The following is a 21,712-nucleotide window of genomic DNA, read 5'->3' on the forward strand; positions in this document are numbered from 1 at the left end:
CTTCACAAACTGCCTCGGGAAAGAATGAATGAACTAGAACTTCATGCAAAAGTGTATACAGGCCGGGCACAGTGGCTCATGCCTGTAATCCTAGCACTTTGGGAGGCCAAGGTTGGCGGATCACCTGGGGTCAGGAGTTCGAGACCAGCCTGGCCAACAGGGTGAAACCCCATCTCTACTAAAAATAAAATTAGCCGGGCATGGTGGCGCATGCCTGTAATCCCAGCTACTTGGGAGGCTGAGGCAGAAGAATCCCTTGAACTCGGGAGGCAGAGGTTGCAGTGAGCTGATGTCATGCTACCGTACTCCAGCCTGGAAGACAGAGTAAGACTGTCTCAAAAAAAAAAAAAAAAAAAAGCATACATAGGCCGTGCATGGTAGCTCACGCCTGTAATCCCAAGACTGGGAGGCCAAGGCTGGAGGATCGCTTAAGCCCAAGAATTAGAGACCCCCATCTCTACAAAAAAATTAAAACATTATCCAGATGTGGTGGTGCACACCTGTAGTCCCAGCTACTCGGGAGGCTGCTGTGGGAGGATGGCTTGAGCCCAGGAGTTGGAGGCTGCAGTGAGCTATGACTGCACCACTGCACTGCAGCCAGGGCAACAGAGCAAGACCCTCTCTCTAAACACACACACGCAAGCAGGTACAGTGATTCTATGGTGTCAGAAGTCAGGGCGGTGGCTGCTCCAGGTCGGGAGTGGGCTTGGGCATGGAGGGGGGTCAGGGGGTCAGGAGGCCTCTGGCTGCTGTCATGTTTAGATGCTCGACCTGGATACTGGTTACACAGACCTGAACTGGGCTTGGGGATGGGGCTCACCTTGGAGAGGGCCATGAAGGGGAACTTGTCCATCTCCAGCCTGGTCTCCTCCCCAGGATTGTGGTGGAGCTGACCCTTGAGGATGCGGGCGGCCGTCACTGTGGAGACGCCCATCCCTGCAGTGGGGAGCAGGGGCCTCAGTCTCTCGTGCTCCTGCCTCTCCAATCAGCCTACTTGGGTACCCAGAAGCTCTCTAGTTTGGTACCAAGGCAGGCTCGGGCAGTTGGCACCAGGCGTGGCTCTGTAAATGTCAGTGAGCAGCCCCTCTCTCCCTTCACTCCCAGATCCTCAGGGGGCTGCCTGGCAGAGCAGGCCTCTTGAATCCACAGCCTGGCCCCTCATCCTTTTAAACACCCTTCCTCCAGAGCTCTAGCCCCTCCAACACAGCCCCCTTCAACTCAGCCTGGCTCCCGGGGCTCCTAGCTAGGTGTCCTGTCCCACCCCTCCCACAGGCCCCTGGGTCTCACCATCTCCCAGGAACATGATCACATTCTTAGCCACGTTGGTATTGAGCTTCTGAAGCTCCAGGGCATATTTCAGTGTCTCTTGCGCTTGGTCTCGCCAGTACTTGGGGTCTTTCTCTTTCTCTAAACAGAGAGAGAGGCAGTTACTTGGCGGGGTGAGGACAGCCTCCTATCCCCAGACGTACAAATCCCCCCACTTCTGATTGGTTAGGTTGGAATGCCTGAACTTGGAGGTGGGTGCAATAGTTGCCCACCCAGACAACACACCTGTGGTTTATAAATATGTGCCATCCAGATCCTCCAGAAAAGCCTGTGGACCCTGGGGTCTTCTTCTCTCATCTCAGAATGAAGAAACCAAGGCTCAGAGACAACGAGTGACTTGCCCAAGGCCACACAGCACAAGCAGACACTGGCAGGGCTGGGTTTCACTCCAAAGCCCATGCTCATTCCTTCTACCCAGTAGGGAGATGAGCTGCTAAGGCAGCAAATGAAATGTGCTAGCACAATTAAGAGAGTAATGTTTAACCTATTCAACAAACTCCTTCCAGCAGCAGGGATCCCCTGATATAGCCAGCCATCAATTATCAACTCTGCTTAGCTTATTCATTAAAGTAGGCTCAGCAGGAACCTGACTTGGTGGCAGAGTTAATAGCAGTGCTGGAAAGCGAAGCTTGCCTTTTGCTTAATGTGTCAAATTTAAAGGAGCCAGGTGATCTCACTCTTGTTAGGATTAGTTATCAAGGACGACATTCTGCATCTCTCATCCCCCGCTCCATCCCTCTTGGCTGATAATGACTTCTGGATGGGGCTTTATGGTTTTGAGATAAAATGAGAACTAAGAACACTTCTTTCTCTCTCACTCTTTCTCATGTGTGTGTGTGTCCAGCAACCAATCCACAGCTTTAGTGCCAGACAGACCTCAATTAAAACTGCAGCTGCCGGGCATGGTGGCTCACACCTGTAATCCCAGCACTTTGGAAGGCCAAGGCAGGCAGATCACCTGAGCTCAGGAGTTCGCGACCAGCTTGGGCAACACGGTGAAACCCCGTCTCTACTGAAATACAAAAAATTAGCTGGGCGTGGCAGTGTGCACTTGTAGTCCCAGCTACTCAGGAGGCTGAGGCAGGAGAACTGCTTGAACCCGGGAGGCGGATGTTGCAGTGAGCTGAGATCATACCACTGCACTCCAGCCTGGGTGACAGAGCGAGACTCCGTCTCAAAAACAAACAAACAAAAACCCCCAGCTGCTCCAAGTACTAGCTCTGTCACCTCCCTGAGCCTCAGTCTCTTCCCCTGTTAAACGACATTGCTGGCATCATCCCCTCAGGATCGCTCTAAGGACTGGGCCGGATAAGGCAAGTGACACACCTGACCCACAGGAAAGGCTCAAAAGTTGCCTCCCACCCCCATTATCCCGTCTCCAGGGCTGGACCAGGATCCTGGCCATGGGAGCTGGAGTCCCTCCCAGAGTCTGCGGGGCTCCCCTCTGTCCCAGGGCCCTATCAGATCTGCTCAGAAGCCTAGAGAGGAGCCCCCCTAGCGGTTTCCTCTTTCGAGGCTCCCACTGCACAGAACGGAGGCGAGGTCAGGAGTGGGAGGGTCTCGTCCAAGGCCGTGTAGTATGTTCGTGGGCTGGGGACACAATTCTCATCTTTTGGCCCAGCTCCGACGCGTGCCTGGCTCCCGGGGTGGCCGTGGGTGAAGAACAGCCCTCCTTCCTCACACACGCACTGGCTGTGGGCGAGATGCCAGGGACCCCCCACACAGCTTCTCTTATTCCTCTCAACTGCCTTGGTGGGTGGGCACCAGTGTCTCCTCCACATTAGGAAATGGAGAGCCTGAGATTAGGGCCCCAAGTGGGAGAACTGGAAACTCATGCGTCGCCGTGGCTCTGCCGCAGCCTAGCATAGGCGCAGAGCACAGGCGAGGAGCCAGCAGGATGCTGCAATGCACCTCTAGCCTTGGACCCAAGCACACCCCACGCCCCTCCCCAAGAGGCCTCCCCTTACATCACCACCACCCCAATCCCTCAGCCCACTGCCCTCATCCTGACAGCCCCAGTTCCACCCTCTCTCTTCTGGAAGTGTCTGCTGAAGGCATCAATTTCAGACGTCCCACACACTGGGAATTGGGGGCACCTTGGCCCTTCTGCCCGAGAGGGTGCCTTTGGACAAGAGTTTCTGCCCCAGGAAATGGGACACCCGTAGCTATCCACGGGCAGTTCTAGGATGACACGAGATAAAGTCTGGGCAAGGCCAGGGCCAGGGGTTTTGCTCGGAGGTCCCCCAGGCCCAGGCTGGTTCCAACCTCCCTCCCGCCTTCCTCAAAACACACCACGGTGCTGTTGGTCATGGAGCCTCTTTGGCCAGTTGGGTGCCATTGGGTGGCGAAGACCTTCTACCCATGCTGACCCGCTACAACCTGTCCCTGACTTAACAGCTTGGAGGTCCCGGGGCTGGGCTGACATCAGCCCACCCCACACCTGCTGCTCTTGTTCAGCCCAGGCTCTGCCACCAGGTCCCCTGCTCGGTCGAGTGCTTGTTCTCTCTAGACTGGAGTCCCACAAGGACAGAGTCCTTGTCTTTTTCACCAGAGCCACCCAGGGCCTGTCCCTGAGAAGGGTTTGGAGTCTGGTTTAAGCAACGATGGCTCTGGACAACTGGATTCCAAGAGGCCATTGTTTTTGGAGACTACTAAATGATATGTGCAAATGCTCACGATAGAATGCCGGGGAAAGGGCACTGATCGGTACATACTGTATGATTCCATTTATATGAAGCTCAAAACAGGCAAAGCGAGTCTCTGGTGGCCAATGTAAGCATGGACATCTCCTCTGGCTTTGGGAGGGGGTTGGCACAGGGAAGCCCAGATGCCCCATGACCAGAAATGTTCTGTCTTGATCTGGGTGGTGGTTACACGAGTATAAATATATGTCAAAAATTTTTCATGCTATGTATTTAAGATCAGTGCCCTTTTCTGTAAGTTATACCTAATTGAAGAAAAAAAAGAAGGCTAGGGCAGTGGCTCATGCCTGTAATCCCAGCACTTTTGGAGGCCATGGTGGGAGGACTGCTTGAGGCCAGGAGTTTGAGGCTACAGTAAGCCATGATTGTGCCACTGCACGCCAGCCTGGCGACAGCAGATACAAAAAGTTGAATTGCTGAACGTTTGAAGATTTGTCATGTTGTCACTTTTTCACCTTTTCCCTTTTCATCCATTAGTTCATCTTTCACCCAGGTGGGCTGTAAGTGCTGAGAAGGCAGGGACCCCATCCCAGAGTGACCTTGGTCCCCCAGGGATGCAACTGGCACCATGGGGTCTCAGAGGCAGCAATGGCCTGAGAGCCCAGCGGCTCAGGCTCAGTGCCCCACTGCACCCCATCTCCTCATCTGCTGAAATACAGCCATCCTAAGAGAAGAGACCAACACTCACTGAGCATCCACTCCTTGCCAGACACTGTGATTATCCCATGTGATTCCCGTGATGGCCCTAAGCGGGAGGAACTCTTATCCCCACTGGACAGATGGAGACACTGGAGTGCCGGGGAAGGCACGTGGGGACTTCTAGCCACATAATGGACTGAGCCGAGGAAGGCTCTCTTCTCCAGCTCCAGATACAGAAATGCTGGGGGAAAAAAATAGCACATAGCTTGAAAAAGGAAGAAAAGGGGGAAGGAAAATCCTCAGGAGGCAGCGCTGATGAGGGAATCCAAAACCAGAGGGGCCCACAGGAGCTGATGCAGAGAGGAACGCCTGTGACGGCAGGCCAAGTACAGGTTCAGGCTGAAGCTGGTTTCTTTTCTTTTTTGAGATGGAGTCTTGCTCTGTTGCCCAGGCTGAAGTACAATGGCGCAATCTCGGCTTACTGCAACCTCCGCCTCCTGGGTTCAGGTTATTCTCCTGCCTCAGCCTCCCAGGTAGCTGGCATTACAGGAGTGCGCCACCATGCCCAGCTTATTTTTGTATTTTTAGTAGAGAAGGGTTTTTGCCATGTTGGATAGGCTGGTCTCAAACTCCTGACCTCAAGTGATCCACCTACCTCGGCCTCCCAAAGTGCTGGGATTACAGGCGTGAGCCACCATGCCCGGCCAGAAGCTGGTTTCTTTTTAACAGACAGAGTCTCACTCTGTCACCCAGGCTGGAGTGGTTTGATTATTGCTCACCATAATCTTGAAATCCTGGGCTCAGGTGATCCTCCCACCTTAGCCTCCCAAGTAGCTAGGACTACAAGCATGCAGCACTGTGCCCAGCTAATTGTTTGTTTGTTTTTAGAAATGGAGGTCTCACTATGTTGCCCAGACTGTCCTCAAACTCCTGGACTCAAGCGATCCTCCCACCTCAGCCTCCCAACGCACTGGGATTACAGGCGTGAGCCACCACACCAGGCCTGCTGAAGCTGTTTTAAGGTTCACATCTTGCCTTGGAGCTATGGAAGGGATAGAGAAAGACAGTCATTCATAAGAAATGTGAATTCAAGTCCGAATCTGAGCCAGGTCTAAGTGGGGATCTGAATTTATAGTGTAAGAACTGTAAACCAAGAAATTAACATAAAAACTGGCCTAGAATTAGTTGAACCCCTAGTGTCCTGAAAACACCATGCCACGCTGTGGAAACACTTCCACGTGTGTCTCCAACAGAAAAACAAAAAACTTGGCCGGGTGCGGTGGCTCACGCCTGTAATCCCAGCACTTTGGGAGGCCGAGGCAGGCGGATCACCTGAGGTCAGGAGATCGAGACCATCCTGGCTAACACGGTGAAACCCCGTCTCTACTAAAAATACAAAAAAATTAGCCGTGCATGGTGGCAGGCACCTGTAGTCCCAGCTACTCGGGAGGCTGAGGCAGGAGAATGGTGTGAACCCGGGAGGTGGAGCTTGCAGTGAGCCAAGATCATGCCACTGCACTCCAGCCTGGGCGACAGAGTGAGACACTGTCTCAAAAAAAAAAAAAAAAAAAGAAAAACAAAAAACTGTTGAAGATGAGTTCACTAGTGAGAACTACAAATGACAACAAAAAGGCTGGGCACAGTGGCTCACACCTGTAATCCCAGCTCTTTGGGAGGCCAAGATGGGTGGATCACTTGAGGTTAGGAGTTCGAGATCAGCCTGGCCAACATGATGAAACCCGGTCTCTAATAAAAATACAAAAATTAGCCGGGTGTTGTGGCGCGCACCTGTAATCCCAGCTACTTGGGAGGCTGAGGCAGGAGGATCACTTGAACCTGGGTGGCGAAGATTGCAGTGAGCTGAGATCACATCACTGCACTCCAGCCTGGGCAACAGAGTGAGACCTTGTCTCTGTCTCAAAAAGAAAGTGTCAGGCCTCTGAACCCAAGCTAAACCATCATATCCCCTGTGACCTGCACATATACATCCAGATGGCCGGAAGTAACTGAAGAGTCACAAAAGAAGTGAAATTTAAATGGCCTATTCCTGCCTTAACTGATGACATTCCACCACAAAAGAAGTGAAAATGGCCGGTCCTTGCCTTAACTGATGACATTACCTTATGAAATTCCTTCTCCTGGCTCATAAAGCTCCCCCACTGAGCACCTTGTGACCCCGACTCCTGCCCGCCAGAGAACAACCCCCCTTTGACTGTAATTTTCCTTTACCTACCCGTATCTTATAAAACGGCCCCACCCGTATCTCCCTTGGCTGACTCTTTTCGGACTCAGCCCGCCTGCACCCAGGTGAAATAAACAGCCTTGTTGCTCACTCAAAGCCTGTTTGGTGGTCTCTTCACTCGGATGCGAGAGAAAAGAAAGAAAGGAAAGAAAGAAAGAAAGACAGGCCAGGCGCGGTGGCTCATGCCTGTAATCCCAGCACTTTGGGAGGCCAAGGCAGGCGGATCACGAGGTCAGGAGATCGAGACCATCCTGGCTAACACAGTGAAACCCCGTCTCTACTAAAAATACAAAAAATTAGCCGGGCACGGTGGTGGGCACCTGTAGTCCCAGCTACTCTGGAGGCTGAGGCAGGAGAATGGCGTGAACCCAGGAGGCAGAGCTTGCAGTGAGCCGAGATGGCGCCACTGCACTCTAGCTTGGGGGACGGAGCGAAACCCTGTCTCAAAAAAAAAAAAAAAATTAAGAAAGAATATATATATGTATATATGAAAAAATATATATATGGAAAAAAATATATATATGGAAAAATATATATATATGGGAAAAGAGTGACCTATCCAACTAACACATGCAAGTAGCAGGGCTGAGGTTTCCTGCTCTGAACACTGTTTTCAGCTCTTAAATACTTTGGATGGTTCTGGGACCTTGAACATAGACACTGCCCTCATCATACCCCATCTGCACCACCTTTTTATCCCTCCATCTGTGTCCCCAAGCATACCTGGCACTAAGGAGTTGGTAAGGCAGGTGCCAATGGCCAGTACTAAGAATGGTGAAATCATGGTGCACCCCAAGACCTGCTTTATCCCTGGAGCCCAGAGATGCGATCGACTTGGGTGGGAGGGGGTGGGCTGGCAGTGGTCAGATGTTAACTGATGTTCCAATCCTAGAAATTAAAAAAAGAGAAAAAGAGGCATGTGGGGCACAGCTCTAGAGATCCTTTTTCACTCACTTATTCATTCCTTGATTCATTCAACAAGTATTCGGCGAGCACCTATTACAGACCAGGCATGGGGCTAGACATTGGGATGCCAAACCCAGCTGGTCCCTGTCTCAGGAAGCTTAACCACGCAAACAGCTGTGTCAGTGTCAATGAGTTCCATGCTGCAAAGCGGTTCCATCCCATTTCCTAAGTGAATTTCCATTTTCAATTCATCTGAAGCCCCCCACCTCCCAGAGTCCAATCTTTTGGTGCAGTGTTTCTCAAACTGGAAGGAGAGCAAGCATCTGAATCCCCCAAGGGCTTGTTACAACAGATTCCCGGCCCACCCGCGAGGCTCCGATTGTATTTCTAATAAGCTCCCAGGAGAAGCTGCTGCTTTGCGGACCACACCTTGAGAAGCCCTGTTCTACAGCACTCGGTCTTCAGCCTTTTAATTACATGTGTCCCAGGAACATCAGGGACAAAACAAAGAGCGCACCCCTTCTTTCAGGACCCCTACATTTGCTGCATTCTCTTCTAGAGCTTGTCGTTTATGGTAAGAGATATAAAAATGGTAGGAGTTACATATGTGAAAAAACTGGCTGGTAAGTGTGGCCATTTCTGGGTGGTGACATCGCAGACAACTGATTTTTCTTTTCCATTGTCTTTTCTGCATTTCCAAAATTTTCTTTTGTGCTGAGATACAGTATTATCTTTATAATTTTTTAAAATATATATATATATATTTAAAGTTGGATGTAATTGAAGAGTTTAGGTGGAAAAAAAAAAAAAAAACTGGAAGGAAATACACCAAAACATTAACTGTGGTTTTCTCTGGGTGGTAGGACTATGAATGATTATTTCCTCTTTTTTTTATTTTTTTGAATTTTCCAAGTAGCCTAAAACAAGCGTGTATTAATGGCATAAGAATGTTTTTACACTGTGGTCATCCTGTTAAATCACAAAGAACAACCCCATTGGCAGTTGAGAAATGTACTAACCCTGTTGCACATGAGTTACAAGACAAAGAATTTTAAGTGGCAAGAGTTTCACTGGGAAATGTTATTGCTTCAGCCAAAACCAAGATATGACACCATTTGTTGTGGGAAACAGCAGTAATACACACTCTACCGTTAGAAAAGTGTTGTGACAGATAAGACACTACTCTAGTCCAATTATTATAAGTAAAAATAAAATAAAACATTTTTAGAAAGTTGTTTAAAGAAAAAAGGCCAGGCACGGTGGTACATGCCCGTAATCCCAGCTACTTGGGAAGCTGAGGCTGGAGGAAGTTCGCTTGAGGCCGGGAGTTGGAGACCAGCCTGGGAAACACAGCGAGACCCTGCCTCTAAGAAAAAATTTTATATTTTAATTTTTTAAAATTTTCTTTTCTTTTTAAAAATTCTTCTCTTTGCAGTTCCAGCTCAAAGGAAAAAGATTTTTTCTTTTTCTTTTCTTTTTTTTTTTTTTTTTTGAGACGGAGTTTTGCTCTTGTTGCCCAGGCTGGAGTGCAATGGCAGAACCTCGGCTCACTACAACCTCTGCCTCCCAGGTTCAAGCAATTCTCCTGCCTCAGCCTCCCGAGTGGCTGGGATTACAGGCTTGTGCCACCATGCCCGGCCAATTTTGTATTTTTAGTAGAGACGGGGTTTCTCCATGTTGGTCAGGCTGGTCTCAAACTCCTGACCTCAGGTGATCTGCCCACCTTGGCCTCCCAAAGTGCTGGGATTACAGGTGTGAGCTGCCGTGCCCATCCAAGATTTGCTTTTAATTTAAAAATAGAGAAAAAGAAAAGAGACAGAGAGAAAAGGAAGGAAGGAAGGAAGCAAAGAAGAGAAGAGAGAAGAGAAGAGAAGAGAGAAGAGAAGAGAGAAAAAGAAACCACTACCACCAAAAGAAGGGATCTTGATTCAACCTTAAAAACACGCAAGCTGCGCTCCAGTGCCAGAAGTGAGGGCTCTGGGGTAGGGGCTGGGGGTGGCGGCGCAGAGTGGAAATTAAAAGGCAATACCCCACATCTAACATCTAACAGCACTTAACTGTGAGTGGTAGAATTTGGAATTTCAGATGATTTCTACATTTTTTTTTGTTCTACTTTACAGTTTCCAAACATTTCTACAGCAAATCCCAAAATCAGAAAAATGTTATTAACTGAATACAAAATACTAATACATTAAACTATTATTTAAAATCACTTAAAAACGAAGTCACCTCTTTCAGGAAGGCTCCAGGATGGTCACTCACTCATTCCAATATAACACCACTGAGCTTCATGCCACCTCAAACATCGCATGTACCTCCCTTTTTGAAGGTAATATAGTTCTTTCCTGGGCCATCTCAGCCGCCACACCGGGAGCTTCTAAGAGTGAGGACTTTGTCTTGTTTGTCTCTGCCCTCCTAGTGCTTGGCATAGTAAATATTTACATCAGTTGAAAGCCAGTGCCCTAAGGAAGGAGGTGGGGGGGAAGGGAAAAGCCATCCAAAATTCTCTTCTCTGTGTGTGCAGGAAAGTCCAAGAGTTCGTAAAGATGTGTAACTACTGGAAGGTCTGCTCGCTGTTGGTGGAGTGTAGACAGGCACAGCGCATGGGAAAACCAGCAGGATCTACCGAAGCTGATCATCCTACCTGTACCCTGGGACCTGTTTCTCTCCAGCAGAATGTGCACATCAGCCCTGTTTATAATGGCTTCAAAACTGCCTCCATCTACGGCAGGCTGGATAATACATTGTATGTGTTCACAACACAGAGACTACCACAGACAGCAAACAGAATGGATGATCCACAGCTCCTCACAACAACATGAATGAACCCCACAAGGTAAGCTTGAGCAAAGGAAGCTAAACCCAAGAGCACTTACAGTGTGATTCCAATGACAGAAAGTATAAAAACTAACCCAGGGCATTGGGAGACAGAACGGAGGCTCCACGTGGAGGGTATGGAAACGGGAAGGGGCTGCTGGGGTGCTGGTGCAGTCCTGTTTAGGATTCATCTGGGTGGGTGGGTGCTGGTTACACAGTGGGTTCAGCTGTCAATGTACGATACACACATTTTTCTCTACATGCGTTTTATTTCAATAAAATAAATACTACTCTTTGGGAGCTTATATGAACAATCTATAAAGGATACTGACAAAATGAAAGCAAGTCTATGTGCTGCACTCCATAGTTCATAAAGAACTTCACCATGATGTTTCACTAATCAACTATGCAGTGGACAGAAAAGGACCTATCATCTCCTTTTACAGATGAGAAAACCAAGGCTCTGGAAGAAGACTTGCCCAAGGTTACCGACAGGAAGTTGCAGAGCAGAAACCTGACCACAGGGCTCCTGATTCTGGAATTAGCAATCAGGTTACCATCAGTCACCACCTCCAGAGGGAGGGATTTCTGTTGTCCCCAAGTGTAAAATGAGGGTTCTGACATTTGACACATGGATAGATTCATGTAACCACCACCGCCACCATCAGGACCCAGAACAGCTCTGCCACCCCAAAAATCTCCCTTGCGTTCTTTATAGTTACACAATCCCCCCATCCCTAAGCCTGGGGATCCCTGATCTGTCCTCCACCACTGTGTTTTTGATAGGTATGGTATTAAATCCACAGATCCATGTGGGAGGGTTTACGTCTCTACCACACGGAGTTGCCCAGTCATGAAGACACCACGTCTCTCCACTCATTCAGTCAGAGTTCTTCGGTTTTATCAGCACTCTGTAGTCTTCAGCCTGTAGATCTTGGATATGTTTTCTTAGATTTATTCCTATGGGTTCCATCGTGTAATGGTTAGCATTCTGGACTCTGAATCCAGATTTATACCTATGAATTTTGCTTTTTGGGGAACTATTGTAAATGGCAGTGTTTCTGAGCCATATACTACCGAGCCAAGCGCGATGGCTCACACCTGTAATCCCAGCACTTTGAGAGGCTGAGGCGGGTGGATCACTTAAGGTCAGGAGTTCGAGACCAGCCTGGCCAACATGGTGAAACTCTCTCTACTAAAAATACAAAAATTAGCCGGGCATGGTAGTGTGCACCTGTAGTCCCAGCTACCTGAGAGGCTGAGGCAGGAGAATCACTTGAACCCGGGAAGCAGAGTTTGCAGTGAGCTGAGATCACACCACTGCAATCCAGCCTGGGCAACAGAGTGAGACTCCATCTCAAAAAAAAAAAAAAAAAGAAAAAAGAAAAGAAAAAGAAAAAAGCATTCAGCCTTTCGGCGTTTGGGGTGGTCTTTTGAGGCATGAGGTGGAGACAATCAGGAACTTGTTTTTGGACATGTTGAGTTGGAGATGTCTTTTAGAAGTGGAGACACTAAGGAGGCAGCTGAATATTTGAGTCTGACATTTGAAAAAGAAGTCTGGGTTAGAGTAGAAATCTGGGAATCATAGGCACAGAGGTGGCAGTTAACACCCTGATCAAACTTGATGTGCTCACCTAGGGAGAGGGAATGGGGTCACAGAAAACAATGTGACAGAAGCCCTCAGCAAACCAGGTATTGAAAAGAATTTCCTTAATCTGATAAAGTCTTTATGCCAAGAACCTGCAGAAACCATCATACTCGCTGGAGAAAGCTTTGGCAAACTCCTTTTAACACTGGCTTATGATGGTGAGGAGCTGGGGCAGTCTCGTCCACAACTAAGGAAATGAATTAGTAAGGAGTGGTGGAGGCAATGTCTGCGTGGCAGTGGTATTAAAACTAGACGTCAAAACAGCAGCGTGGTGGAGTCTAAAGGCAGAGGACTGAGTGATGAATGTAAATAATAAAACGCAGTGTACGTAAGTGCAAACCACCCCCACGGACAGAACGCTGTGTAACGTACAAGGACACTTACAAATCCAAGGCCATATTAAGTACATTAGCATAGGGACTTCGGGGAGCTGTGGGAATGGCAGTGGGGAGGCAGGGAGCGGGGACAAAGGAAAAAACGAATAAATAAAACAAGAACTGAGAGCTTATTTGGGTATGTCATATGCTAAGTGAGATAACGCATCCCACTCTCTCTGCACCGAGGATCCAAAATAGGTGAGTGAATAAAGAAAAATAAAAGTGTAGTGACCCGGGAGCTCTGAAAGGCTCATCCAGCCCCACATGATTATTCTTCCGGTTATTGGTTTGTCTCTCCTCCCTGCTAGCCTGAAGCTCTGTGCGGGTAAAGACCGTCATCTTACCCATCTCTGCATCCTGAGCCCTTACACATGGTAGCAGTTCCGTAAGTGCCACCAGTTCAGGCTGGGATGCTCTGAATGTTGGCCCCAGGGATAGGCATTGAGATAGGCTTGGCCTGGAGGCAGGTGCCTTCTCCCATAGCTTCTGCTCAGGACAAGGAGGGTGTGGGGACCTGGGAAAGCCTTCAGAACCCAGAGCCTCCCTGCTGGCCCCACCCCTCGGACCCCTCCCCCGCGCAGAGGCCCCATAGCTGCTCTCTGGCAGCCCTGGAAGCGGAGGGGCCCAGTTTGGGGCTGCGGGGGCCCCGGCTGCCCACCACCCTCCGCCAATGTCTGCCAGCTTAAAATGGGGCCTCCGGGTGTGTGTCAGCCCCATCGCCACCCCCTCCCTCCCTTCTCTGCCAGGCTCCCGGCTCCTCCGTAGCCTGATTGTGCATGGCCGGTGCAGAAGCCCCAGCTAGGCTGTGACGCCAGAGGAGCAGCTACTTGGCAGTCCAGTGCAGGGGGCTGAGGAGCCAGGCAGGCCTTGGCTCTGAGGACTGACTCAGCAATCCAGGCAGAGGGCCCGGGAGCATCCTGGAGTGGGGTAAAAAGCCAGCCTTGGGCTGGGTCTCAGAAGATCTGGGGCAAATGATAGAAGAATGGGACAAACGTGTCACTACCATTTCTTAGGCCCTCATGTTCCACTCAGCCTCATGCTGTTTACATCCCTGATCTCACAATATGGATGAAGAGCCCCCATTTTGTAGCTTAGGAAACCGAGCGGAGGGTTTGGCTAGTCTTCGACCATGCGCCATTTAAGTCCAGGCTGACTCCAGGGCTCAACCTCTCCGGGCCTTGGTTTCCCCACCATGAAGAGTAAGAGAGACGAGTGCCCCGCTTGCTCCATCTCACAAGAACAAATGGAAGCTGAACGAGCTTAGGGCGGGGAATTTGGCGGGATGTGGGGGGAGTCAGGCCAGCTGAGTTCCCCTACCTGAGCGGCCTGGCCAGGCGGCAAGTGAAGAAACAAAGGAGGCCCAGGGCCAGCCCCAGGAGGAGGAGGCTGAGGGCCACCGTGAGGACCACATTCAGGATGGGGGACAGGAGGGCCATCTTGGGGCAAAAAGGGCCCCTGGGAGCAGCCACAACGCCCTGCACACACTCGGTCACACTAGCTCCAAAGCCCTGGGTCAGTGACCGTGACCCGCTTTATCCCTGGGTTAATCTTTGTGGATTAGTCAGGAGGGATGAAATGGGGTGCCGCGGTGGGAGGGGTAGCAGGCTACGAAGCTCCTCTCTCCCATTTGAGCCCCGGGGGAGGGCCCGATGCTTGTTTATTCAACTTTGTTCATTCATTCCTCACTCCCAAACACCTACAGAGCACCTGCTGAGTATCTCTGTGGTAGGTTCTAGGGAAACAGTCGGGAAAGGGACAGACATAGTTTCTGTCAGCTTGGAGGTAACTGACCGGACAGTGTGGACAAAGCACCTACTGTGTGCTAGACATTGTGCCAGGTGCTCTGTGGGGTAAAAACACAGAAGGGAACCCCTTGGCTAGTAACACAGTAGGTTTTCCCCTAACAGCAGCAGCTGCTCCAGCCCATCTATGAGCCCAGAAATCTGAGTTGGTGCTTACCCCAGCCAGAGGGATGCACCCATGCTCAGAAGAAGACGAACTGCTCTTATTGAGCACCAACTGTGTACCAGGCCCCATCTGGGCTAGGGACTAGTATTCCCATTTGGAGAGAAACAGAGGCTCAGAGGTGCAATGGTGGAGTTGGGATTTAAGCCCAAATCTGCTGGTCTCCACGGCCTGTACCTCAGAACTGAGATAGCAGCAGCCTACGGAGGCTTTAGTGAAGCCCTGCCAGGCGCTGGCCTAAAGCCAGCAGTCACCCAGGAGGCAGCACACACAGGCTGGAGGTGGACGAGCTGTTGCCAGCACGGAGGGGCCTTTTCTGCTTCCAAAATTGTTTCCCCAACCCAGATCCAGTCTCTCCCAAAACATCCTATGAAGTCAGGAGAGCGGTTATGATTCCCATCTCACAGATTCAGAAACGGCCCAGAGAGGTCAAGCCACTTGGCGCATGCATAGCTGTGCACCATTAGACCAGGCCTTTTCTGATCACGCTTCCTGCCTCCTGGTACACCTCAGATCCCATGGTCCAAAATACCCAAGGTCAGGAGGAGACACTTTTACCCTCTTGGTGCCAAGGAAAGTCCCCTCTTCTTGACCCCAGAAAGGCCACTGACCTCACCATAACAGGAAAACTAATCTCGTTACTCCATTACGCCCTTTTCTTTCTCAACATTCCCGTAACTCAAATTGCGTCAGAGCCTCACAACATCCTAGTGATACTGGGAGGGTGGGGATTATTAGCCCTATTGCTAAAAGAAAAACTTCAGCTGAATTAAAAAGAGTTGCCTGCAATCCCAGTACTTGGGAGGCCGAGGTGGGTGGATCACGAGGTCAGGAGATCGAGACCATCCTGGCCAACATGGTGAAACCCCGTGTCTACTAAAAATACAAAAATTAGCTGGGCATGGTGGTGTGTGCCTATAATCCCAGCTACTCGGGAGGCTGAGGCAGGATAATCGCTTGAACTAGAGAGTTGGAGGTTGCAGTGAGCTGAGATCGCGCCACTGCACTCCAGCCCGGCAACAGAGTGAGACTCTGTCTCAAAATAAATAAAATAAAATAAAATAAAATAAAATATAAAAAAAAAATTTTAAAGAGTTTAATTGAGCAATGAACGATCTGCAAATTAGGCAGCCTCCTGAGCCAGAGTAGGCACCAGCGCAGCCACTTGGTAGAAGAAGATTTATGGACAGAAAAGGAAAGTGAGGTACAGAAGACAGAAGTGAGGTGCAGTCAGATTGGTTACAGCTTAGCACTTGTCATTTGAACACGGTTTGAACAGTTGGATTGGCTAAAATTTGGTAATTGGTGGCTGGGCATGGTGGCTCACTCCTGTAATCCCAGCACTTTGGGAGGCTGAGGAGGGTGGATCACCTGAGGTCAGGAGTTCGAGACCGGCCTGGCCAACATGAAACCCTGTCTCTACTAAAAATACAAAAATTAGCTGGGCATGGTGGCAGGCGCCTGTAATCCTAGCTACTTGGGTGGCTGAGGCAGGAGAATCGCTTGAACCCGGGTGGTGGAGGTTGTAGTGAGCTGAGATTACAATGTTGCACTCCAGCCTGGGTGACAGAGTAAGACTCTGTCTCAAAAAAAAAAAAAAACCCAAAACTTGGTGATTGGCACAAGTGTAGGCTATAGTCTGTTTACACCTCTATTTCTTATAGTTTACAATGTAGAGAAACCGTTAGGCTGAACTTAAAATATGTAAGAAGGCAGCATTAGGCTAGATTTGATATAATAATTCCCTTCTTTTAGTTATTTTTTAAATTTTGAGACATTGACCAAAATTTGAGTCACTGATGTCACTATCACCATTGTAAATGTACTTATTTGGTCTCGAAACCCACTGGGAAACAGTAGGACAGTGGGTTTTGTAAGGTGGGAATAAAGACTTTAGGTTATTTTTTTTAAGGGTTAGAGGGTATTTTTTTTTAACGTTGGAATGTCCTGTTTACAAGAAAAAAAAAAAAAACAAAGCCTGGTTTTAGCATTTATGTGTTCTTTTTAAAGTTTTAGTTTGATGATATCACATTTAGCACAAGTGACTCTATTTAGGTTTCATCTGGTCTGTTGGGGCCTAGTGTATGCGTTTAGTCCAAAACAGTAGCCTCTCATAATTTTGTTTTTATTTTGAGACAGTTTCACTTTGTCACCCAGGCTGGCATGCACTGGCACGGTCTTAGCTCACTGCAACCTCCGCCTTCCAGGTTCAAGCGATTCTCGTGCCTCAGCCTCCTGAGTAGCTGGGACTATAGGCGCATGCCAGCATGCCCAGCTGATTTTTTGTATTTTTTAGTAGAGATGGGGTTTCACCATGTTGCCCAGGCTATTCTTGAACTCCTGAGCTCAGGCAATCCACCTGTCTCGGCCTCCCAAAGTGCTAGGATTGCAGGTGTGAGCTACCACGCCCAGCTCATAATTTTGTTTCAAAATTCCCCCTTTTTGGTCAGGTTGTCACTTACGTGAGAGTGTGACCCAAACTTAGGGCCTTAGCGCCACTCTCAGTCACCACATTTTGAAACCAAGGCCTAGCAGTGAAGTCACTGGGTCAGCTGTCACACAGCCAGCAAATCTGATCAAAGCTCAAGCTCCACCACTTCCCAGGTGTGTGATGCTGGATCAGTCCCTGCACCTCTGAAACTGTTTCCTTTGGCGTCTAACATTGGTTTTCCATTCAAGAACTACGGTGCACCAGGTGCTGACTGTGACACACCCGACCTACTGTGTCTTCATTAACAACCCTAAGAGTGAGACAGAGCCGTCCCCCTTTACAGGTGAGAAAATGGAGGTCCACTTGGCCATGGTGAAGATGGCCCAGGGTCACATCGATGGCAGGTACTGGGCTAGTCCCTGCACAGGCCTCCACATGGGACCTACCCAGGGACATCCCTGTGCCAAGCTCTCTTCACCTCAGCTCAGCAGGGGGCCTTCCCCACCCAAGCCCACCCAGCTCCCAGGCCTGCTCCACGGACACCCTCCAAGGCTCTACCATGCAGCCTAATAAACTGATGTGCCCCCAGGGAGCATCAGCTGGTATGCCCCAGCTTGTACCTGGCAGGACTCACAGGGTCAGGTATTTGCCCTTAGGAAGCCCCCGGTCTAGAGCACACAGCCCCAGACTGTCTGGGCTGGGAAGGTCTTTTGTGATTTCCCAAATGCCCAGAACTACAAAAATATCACTTGAGGTGCTTATGGAAAAAGTCTTATTCCCAAGTGGTTACCTTGGGAGGAGGATTGACAAGGCAGTGCATGAAGGAACTTCCTGGGGCAATGGAAATGTTTTGTTTTGTTTTTTTTCAGATGGAGTTTCACTCTTGTCGCCAAGGCTTTACAGCCTTGCATTACAGTCTGTAATTGCATTACAGTCTGTAAAGCCTTGCATTACAGTCTGTAAAGCCTTGCTTTACAGTCGCCATTGCATTACTGCAATGGCGCGATCTCGGCTCATGGCAACCTCCACCTCCCAGGTTCAAGTGGTTCTCATGCCTCAGGCTCCCGAGTAGCTGGGATTACAGCGTTTCTGCCCAGCCCGTCTTTATCATGACCTGAGAGGTAGTTAAACGTGTGTATATTTATGAAAAGTTGTCGAGGGGCTAATCGTCTCTACCCTGTCTGTTTCGTGAGGTTTTTGGGGAGGAGCTGATGAGATTTCAATAAAGGGAGTGTTGGGGAAAAAAAGGGTTTAGTGGAGGGATGTGACTATATTCAAGTTTAAAAGGAGAGATTAGAGAGACATAACAGCCCCCTAAATAAATTCCTACTTCTCCTATTCCAGACCTACTCGGTCAGAATCTCCCAGGTCAGAGCCTGGGAAGCTGTTTTTTATTTTTTGTTTTGAGTCAGGATCTTACTCTGTCGCCCAGGCTGGAGTACAGTGGCACGATCATAGTTCACTACAGCCTTAAGTGATCCTCCTGCCTCAGCCTCCCAAGTAGCTGGGACTACAGGCACACATTACCACATTTGGTTAATGTTTACATTTTTAAAATAAAGGTGGGGTCTCACTATGTTGCCCAGGCTAGTCTTGAACTCCTGGGTTCAAGTGATCCTCCTGCCTCAGCCTCCCAAAATGCTTGGATTACAGGTATAAGCCACTGTGCCCAGCTGGAAGCTGTATTTTTTGTTGGGGGGGATTGCAGGGATGGAGTCTTGCTCTGTCACCCAAGCTGGAGTGCAGTAGCGTGATCTCAGCTCACTGCAACCCCCGCCTCCAGAGTTCAAGAGATTCTCATGCCTTAGCCTCCCTAGTAGCTGGGATTGCAGGCCCGCCACTATGCCCGGCTAATTTTTGTTTTTAGTAGAGACAGGGTTTCACAATGTTGGCCAGGCTGATCTTGAACTCCTGGCCTCATGTGATCTGCCCGCCTCGGCCTCCCAAAGCGCTGGGATTACAGGCGTGAGCCACTGCGCCTGGCTGGAAGCTATATTTTTAACAAGTCATTTTCTGAGCAGATTCATTTGGGAAACTTTGTCTTAGAGATCATCCCATTGTCCAAATGGGAAGACTAAGGCCTAAAGAGGAGGAAAGCCTTGCCCGGTGAGAGGAACCACTATAAGCAGACCCTGCATCTCTCAGCTGCTCCCCACCAGAGACACACCTAGGGAACTGTGTCAGCTTGGAGCCGGCATCCCCTAGCCTGTCAGCTGGGCCTTCTGGGCTCTTCCAAGGAGCTGTGGCTGGAGAGGAGTGCTGAGTCGCCCTTGTGTCCCTGGTGGGCATGAGGAATGAGGCAGGGGCTGGGGGGCACCTGCATAGCTGCCTAGGGAGGGAGCCCTGCTGAAGACCAGCCCAGTAACATTTCAGCTGCAGAGTCATAGGGAAGGGACATGGAATTCCTCTCTCCGCCAAGCCCAGCATCTCTGGCAAGACTTGCTGGCCAGGACTGTATTCATTACTGAAGGAAGTTATTTATGGCTGTCATGAAGAGCTGGATGAAGTGCTTGGGCAGGAATATGTGGTGGTTTCAGAGTGGGCTGTAGGTCAGATCCAAGGAAGGACTTCCCTAGAGGGCAGTGGGCCAGTGCTGGGGATTATAGTAAGGCTCAGACTTCTAGCCGTTGACGGCACCCCATCCTAGCAGGAAACAGACGTGGAAGTACCCCAGAGGCCTGGTGCCAAGCCAATGCATCTTTAGGGCTTTGATGAGAACCCAGCTGTCCCCTGAGCGCTCCCAGCCTCAACACCTCTGCACTCTGTGCTTCCCAGACTAGAATATTCCATGCTGTCCAACCAATGAATCCCTCCCCCTGCCCTCTCCCTACACTACCCCAGCCCAGACAGCAGTTTCGGCTCCTCCCCAAGCTCCCAGAACCCAGTGCCATGAAGCCCTTGGTGAAATTAATCAGAGCCTTAGAGAATCATGGGTTGTCACCCTCTCGCCATGGTGAGCTCCTAGGGAACTGGAACCCCGCTCTGCTGATGGCAGCAGCCCTGTGGCTGGCAGAGGCTGGCACAAGAAGGGCGGCCAGGGAATGTCGCTAGGTGGAAGGATGATGGGGTCAGAGGGTGGGTGGCTGAAGAGACAGCTCAGCAGCAGTGAAGATGGATGCTGGAGCCAGGCTGCCTGGGTTCTGACCCTGCCTCTGCCCCTCACCAGCTGGGCAGCTCAGGGCAGGTGACCTCACCCCTCCACACCTAATAGAAGCCACTGCATTGTCGTAAGGATGCCTTCATACACACAAGGGTGTAAAACGGAGGCTGGGATATGGTAGGTCCTGAGTGAATGTCAGTCAGGAGCTAGGGTTATGGGGAGGGGGAGCAAATGAGGTGGATGGACTGCGGGGCAGAGATGGGCAGGTGGGGCAGATGAGGGGCTGGAGCAGAGAATGGATGGACCCTTCCCCGCCCACTCGGTCAAGCCGCCATGTGCTTTGGGATTTCCCAGAGACCTGTTCACCTGGATGGCCACAGGCAGTCCTTCCAGCTCTAAGACTCTAGAACCCAGAAGCTCACCTGCCTGCTGAGTACTTTCCCTTCGAGGGGCATGTTCTTAAGCGGCAGAGGTCCTGTTCTTACAGTCAAAGGGCTCCCATCTCCAGAGAGAACCAGATCTCTCTCTCCCTCACACACTCACTTGGGAAGAAAGGAGTAACCTGCCAGGTAGCCTGACACTTCCTTTCCGTCTTGAAGGGGAGAGAGAGAAAGTCTAGGACAGGGTATGGGCCAGAAGTATCCGTGGGGGTGGGTCAAGCACCAGGCTAGAAGGATGATGGGGTTGAGATGAGCAGAGAGAGAGAGGACACTCCCAGCGGGACCTGAGTGTTTAAAGGCAAGGAGGCAGGAATGTCCGGAGTTTGGAGTTCAGGGAGAAAGGCATGAGCAAGCGGCTTGCATTCAGGACAGAGGGGCAGCCTGGACCCACCACAAAGGGCTCTGCTCCCCAAGCACAGCCTGATGGAGAGCAGGCCCTCTGCATGCCTCATCTCACTACATGCCCCATTGCCAGCCCCATTTTACAGGCGAGGAGGGTGAGGCTCTGACTGTCTGTCACTTACTCAAGGCCACACAGCAGAGCTGGAATTAGAAACCCTGAGGGTCTGGGTTCAGAGAAGCCAAAGCTTCTCTGGGGGTCCCTGAGGCTCCAGGACGGTCATGATGCCCCAAACCAACTCTGTGGGCAGAGGACTGAAGCCAGAGGACTGGTGGCAGGAGAGACAGCAGCAGGGAGGTGCAGTAGGGAGATTGCAGGGGAGGGAGATAGCGGGGCCCAGAGACACCCTGCCTGGGGCCTGCAGTGCCCAGGCAGGGGTGAGGGGCAGGGCATGGCTGCTTTGCAGGCACCCAGCCTTCTGCCATGCCACGGAAAGGACATGTTCTGCTCCAGGCCACCTCACTCTGTGCCAGGCCTAGATGCCAAGTACAAAAAGCGGTGGGGGAGGGTGGCGCACGCACCGCATCTGCGGTGTTCGCCAACCACCTCCTCCAGCACTTCTCTCAGCCCTCTGCAGGGGGAGCCTCCCTGGTACTAGGAGACATGGCCGTCCCATCCCTGCTCTCACAAAACAACAAGAAAAGGAAGGCACAGGCTGGGCGCGGTGGCTCAAGCCTGTAATCCCAGCACTTTGGGAGGCAGAGGTGGGCAGATCACGA

General features: G+C 50.5%; 1 protein-coding gene across 3 annotated transcripts in view; it reads right to left on the reverse strand.

Moving 5' to 3' along the window:
• ALPL (alkaline phosphatase, biomineralization associated) overlaps positions 1 to 21,712 on the reverse strand; it is a 68,297-nt gene that overhangs the window by 16,479 nt on the left and 30,106 nt on the right. The window contains exons 1-4 of one of the 3 annotated variants that reach the window (XM_054447344.2): positions 10,045 to 10,177; positions 7,633 to 7,797; positions 1,288 to 1,407; positions 821 to 936 (exon numbers count right to left, since the gene is read on the reverse strand). In XM_054447344.2, the coding sequence (XP_054303319.1) occupies positions 821 to 936; positions 1,288 to 1,407; positions 7,633 to 7,693 (297 nt within the window). In that variant the 5' untranslated portion in view covers positions 7,694 to 7,797; positions 10,045 to 10,177. Of the gene's footprint in view, positions 1 to 820; positions 937 to 1,287; positions 1,408 to 7,632; positions 7,798 to 10,044; positions 10,178 to 21,712 lie in introns of those variants that run through there. The other 2 variants (XM_054447349.1, XM_063658839.1) reach the window with 2 other exon arrangements.

Source organism: Pongo pygmaeus, chromosome 1 (assembly GCF_028885625.2).
Source record: "Pongo pygmaeus isolate AG05252 chromosome 1, NHGRI_mPonPyg2-v2.0_pri, whole genome shotgun sequence".
Taxonomy (NCBI): Eukaryota; Metazoa; Chordata; class Mammalia; order Primates; family Hominidae; genus Pongo; species Pongo pygmaeus.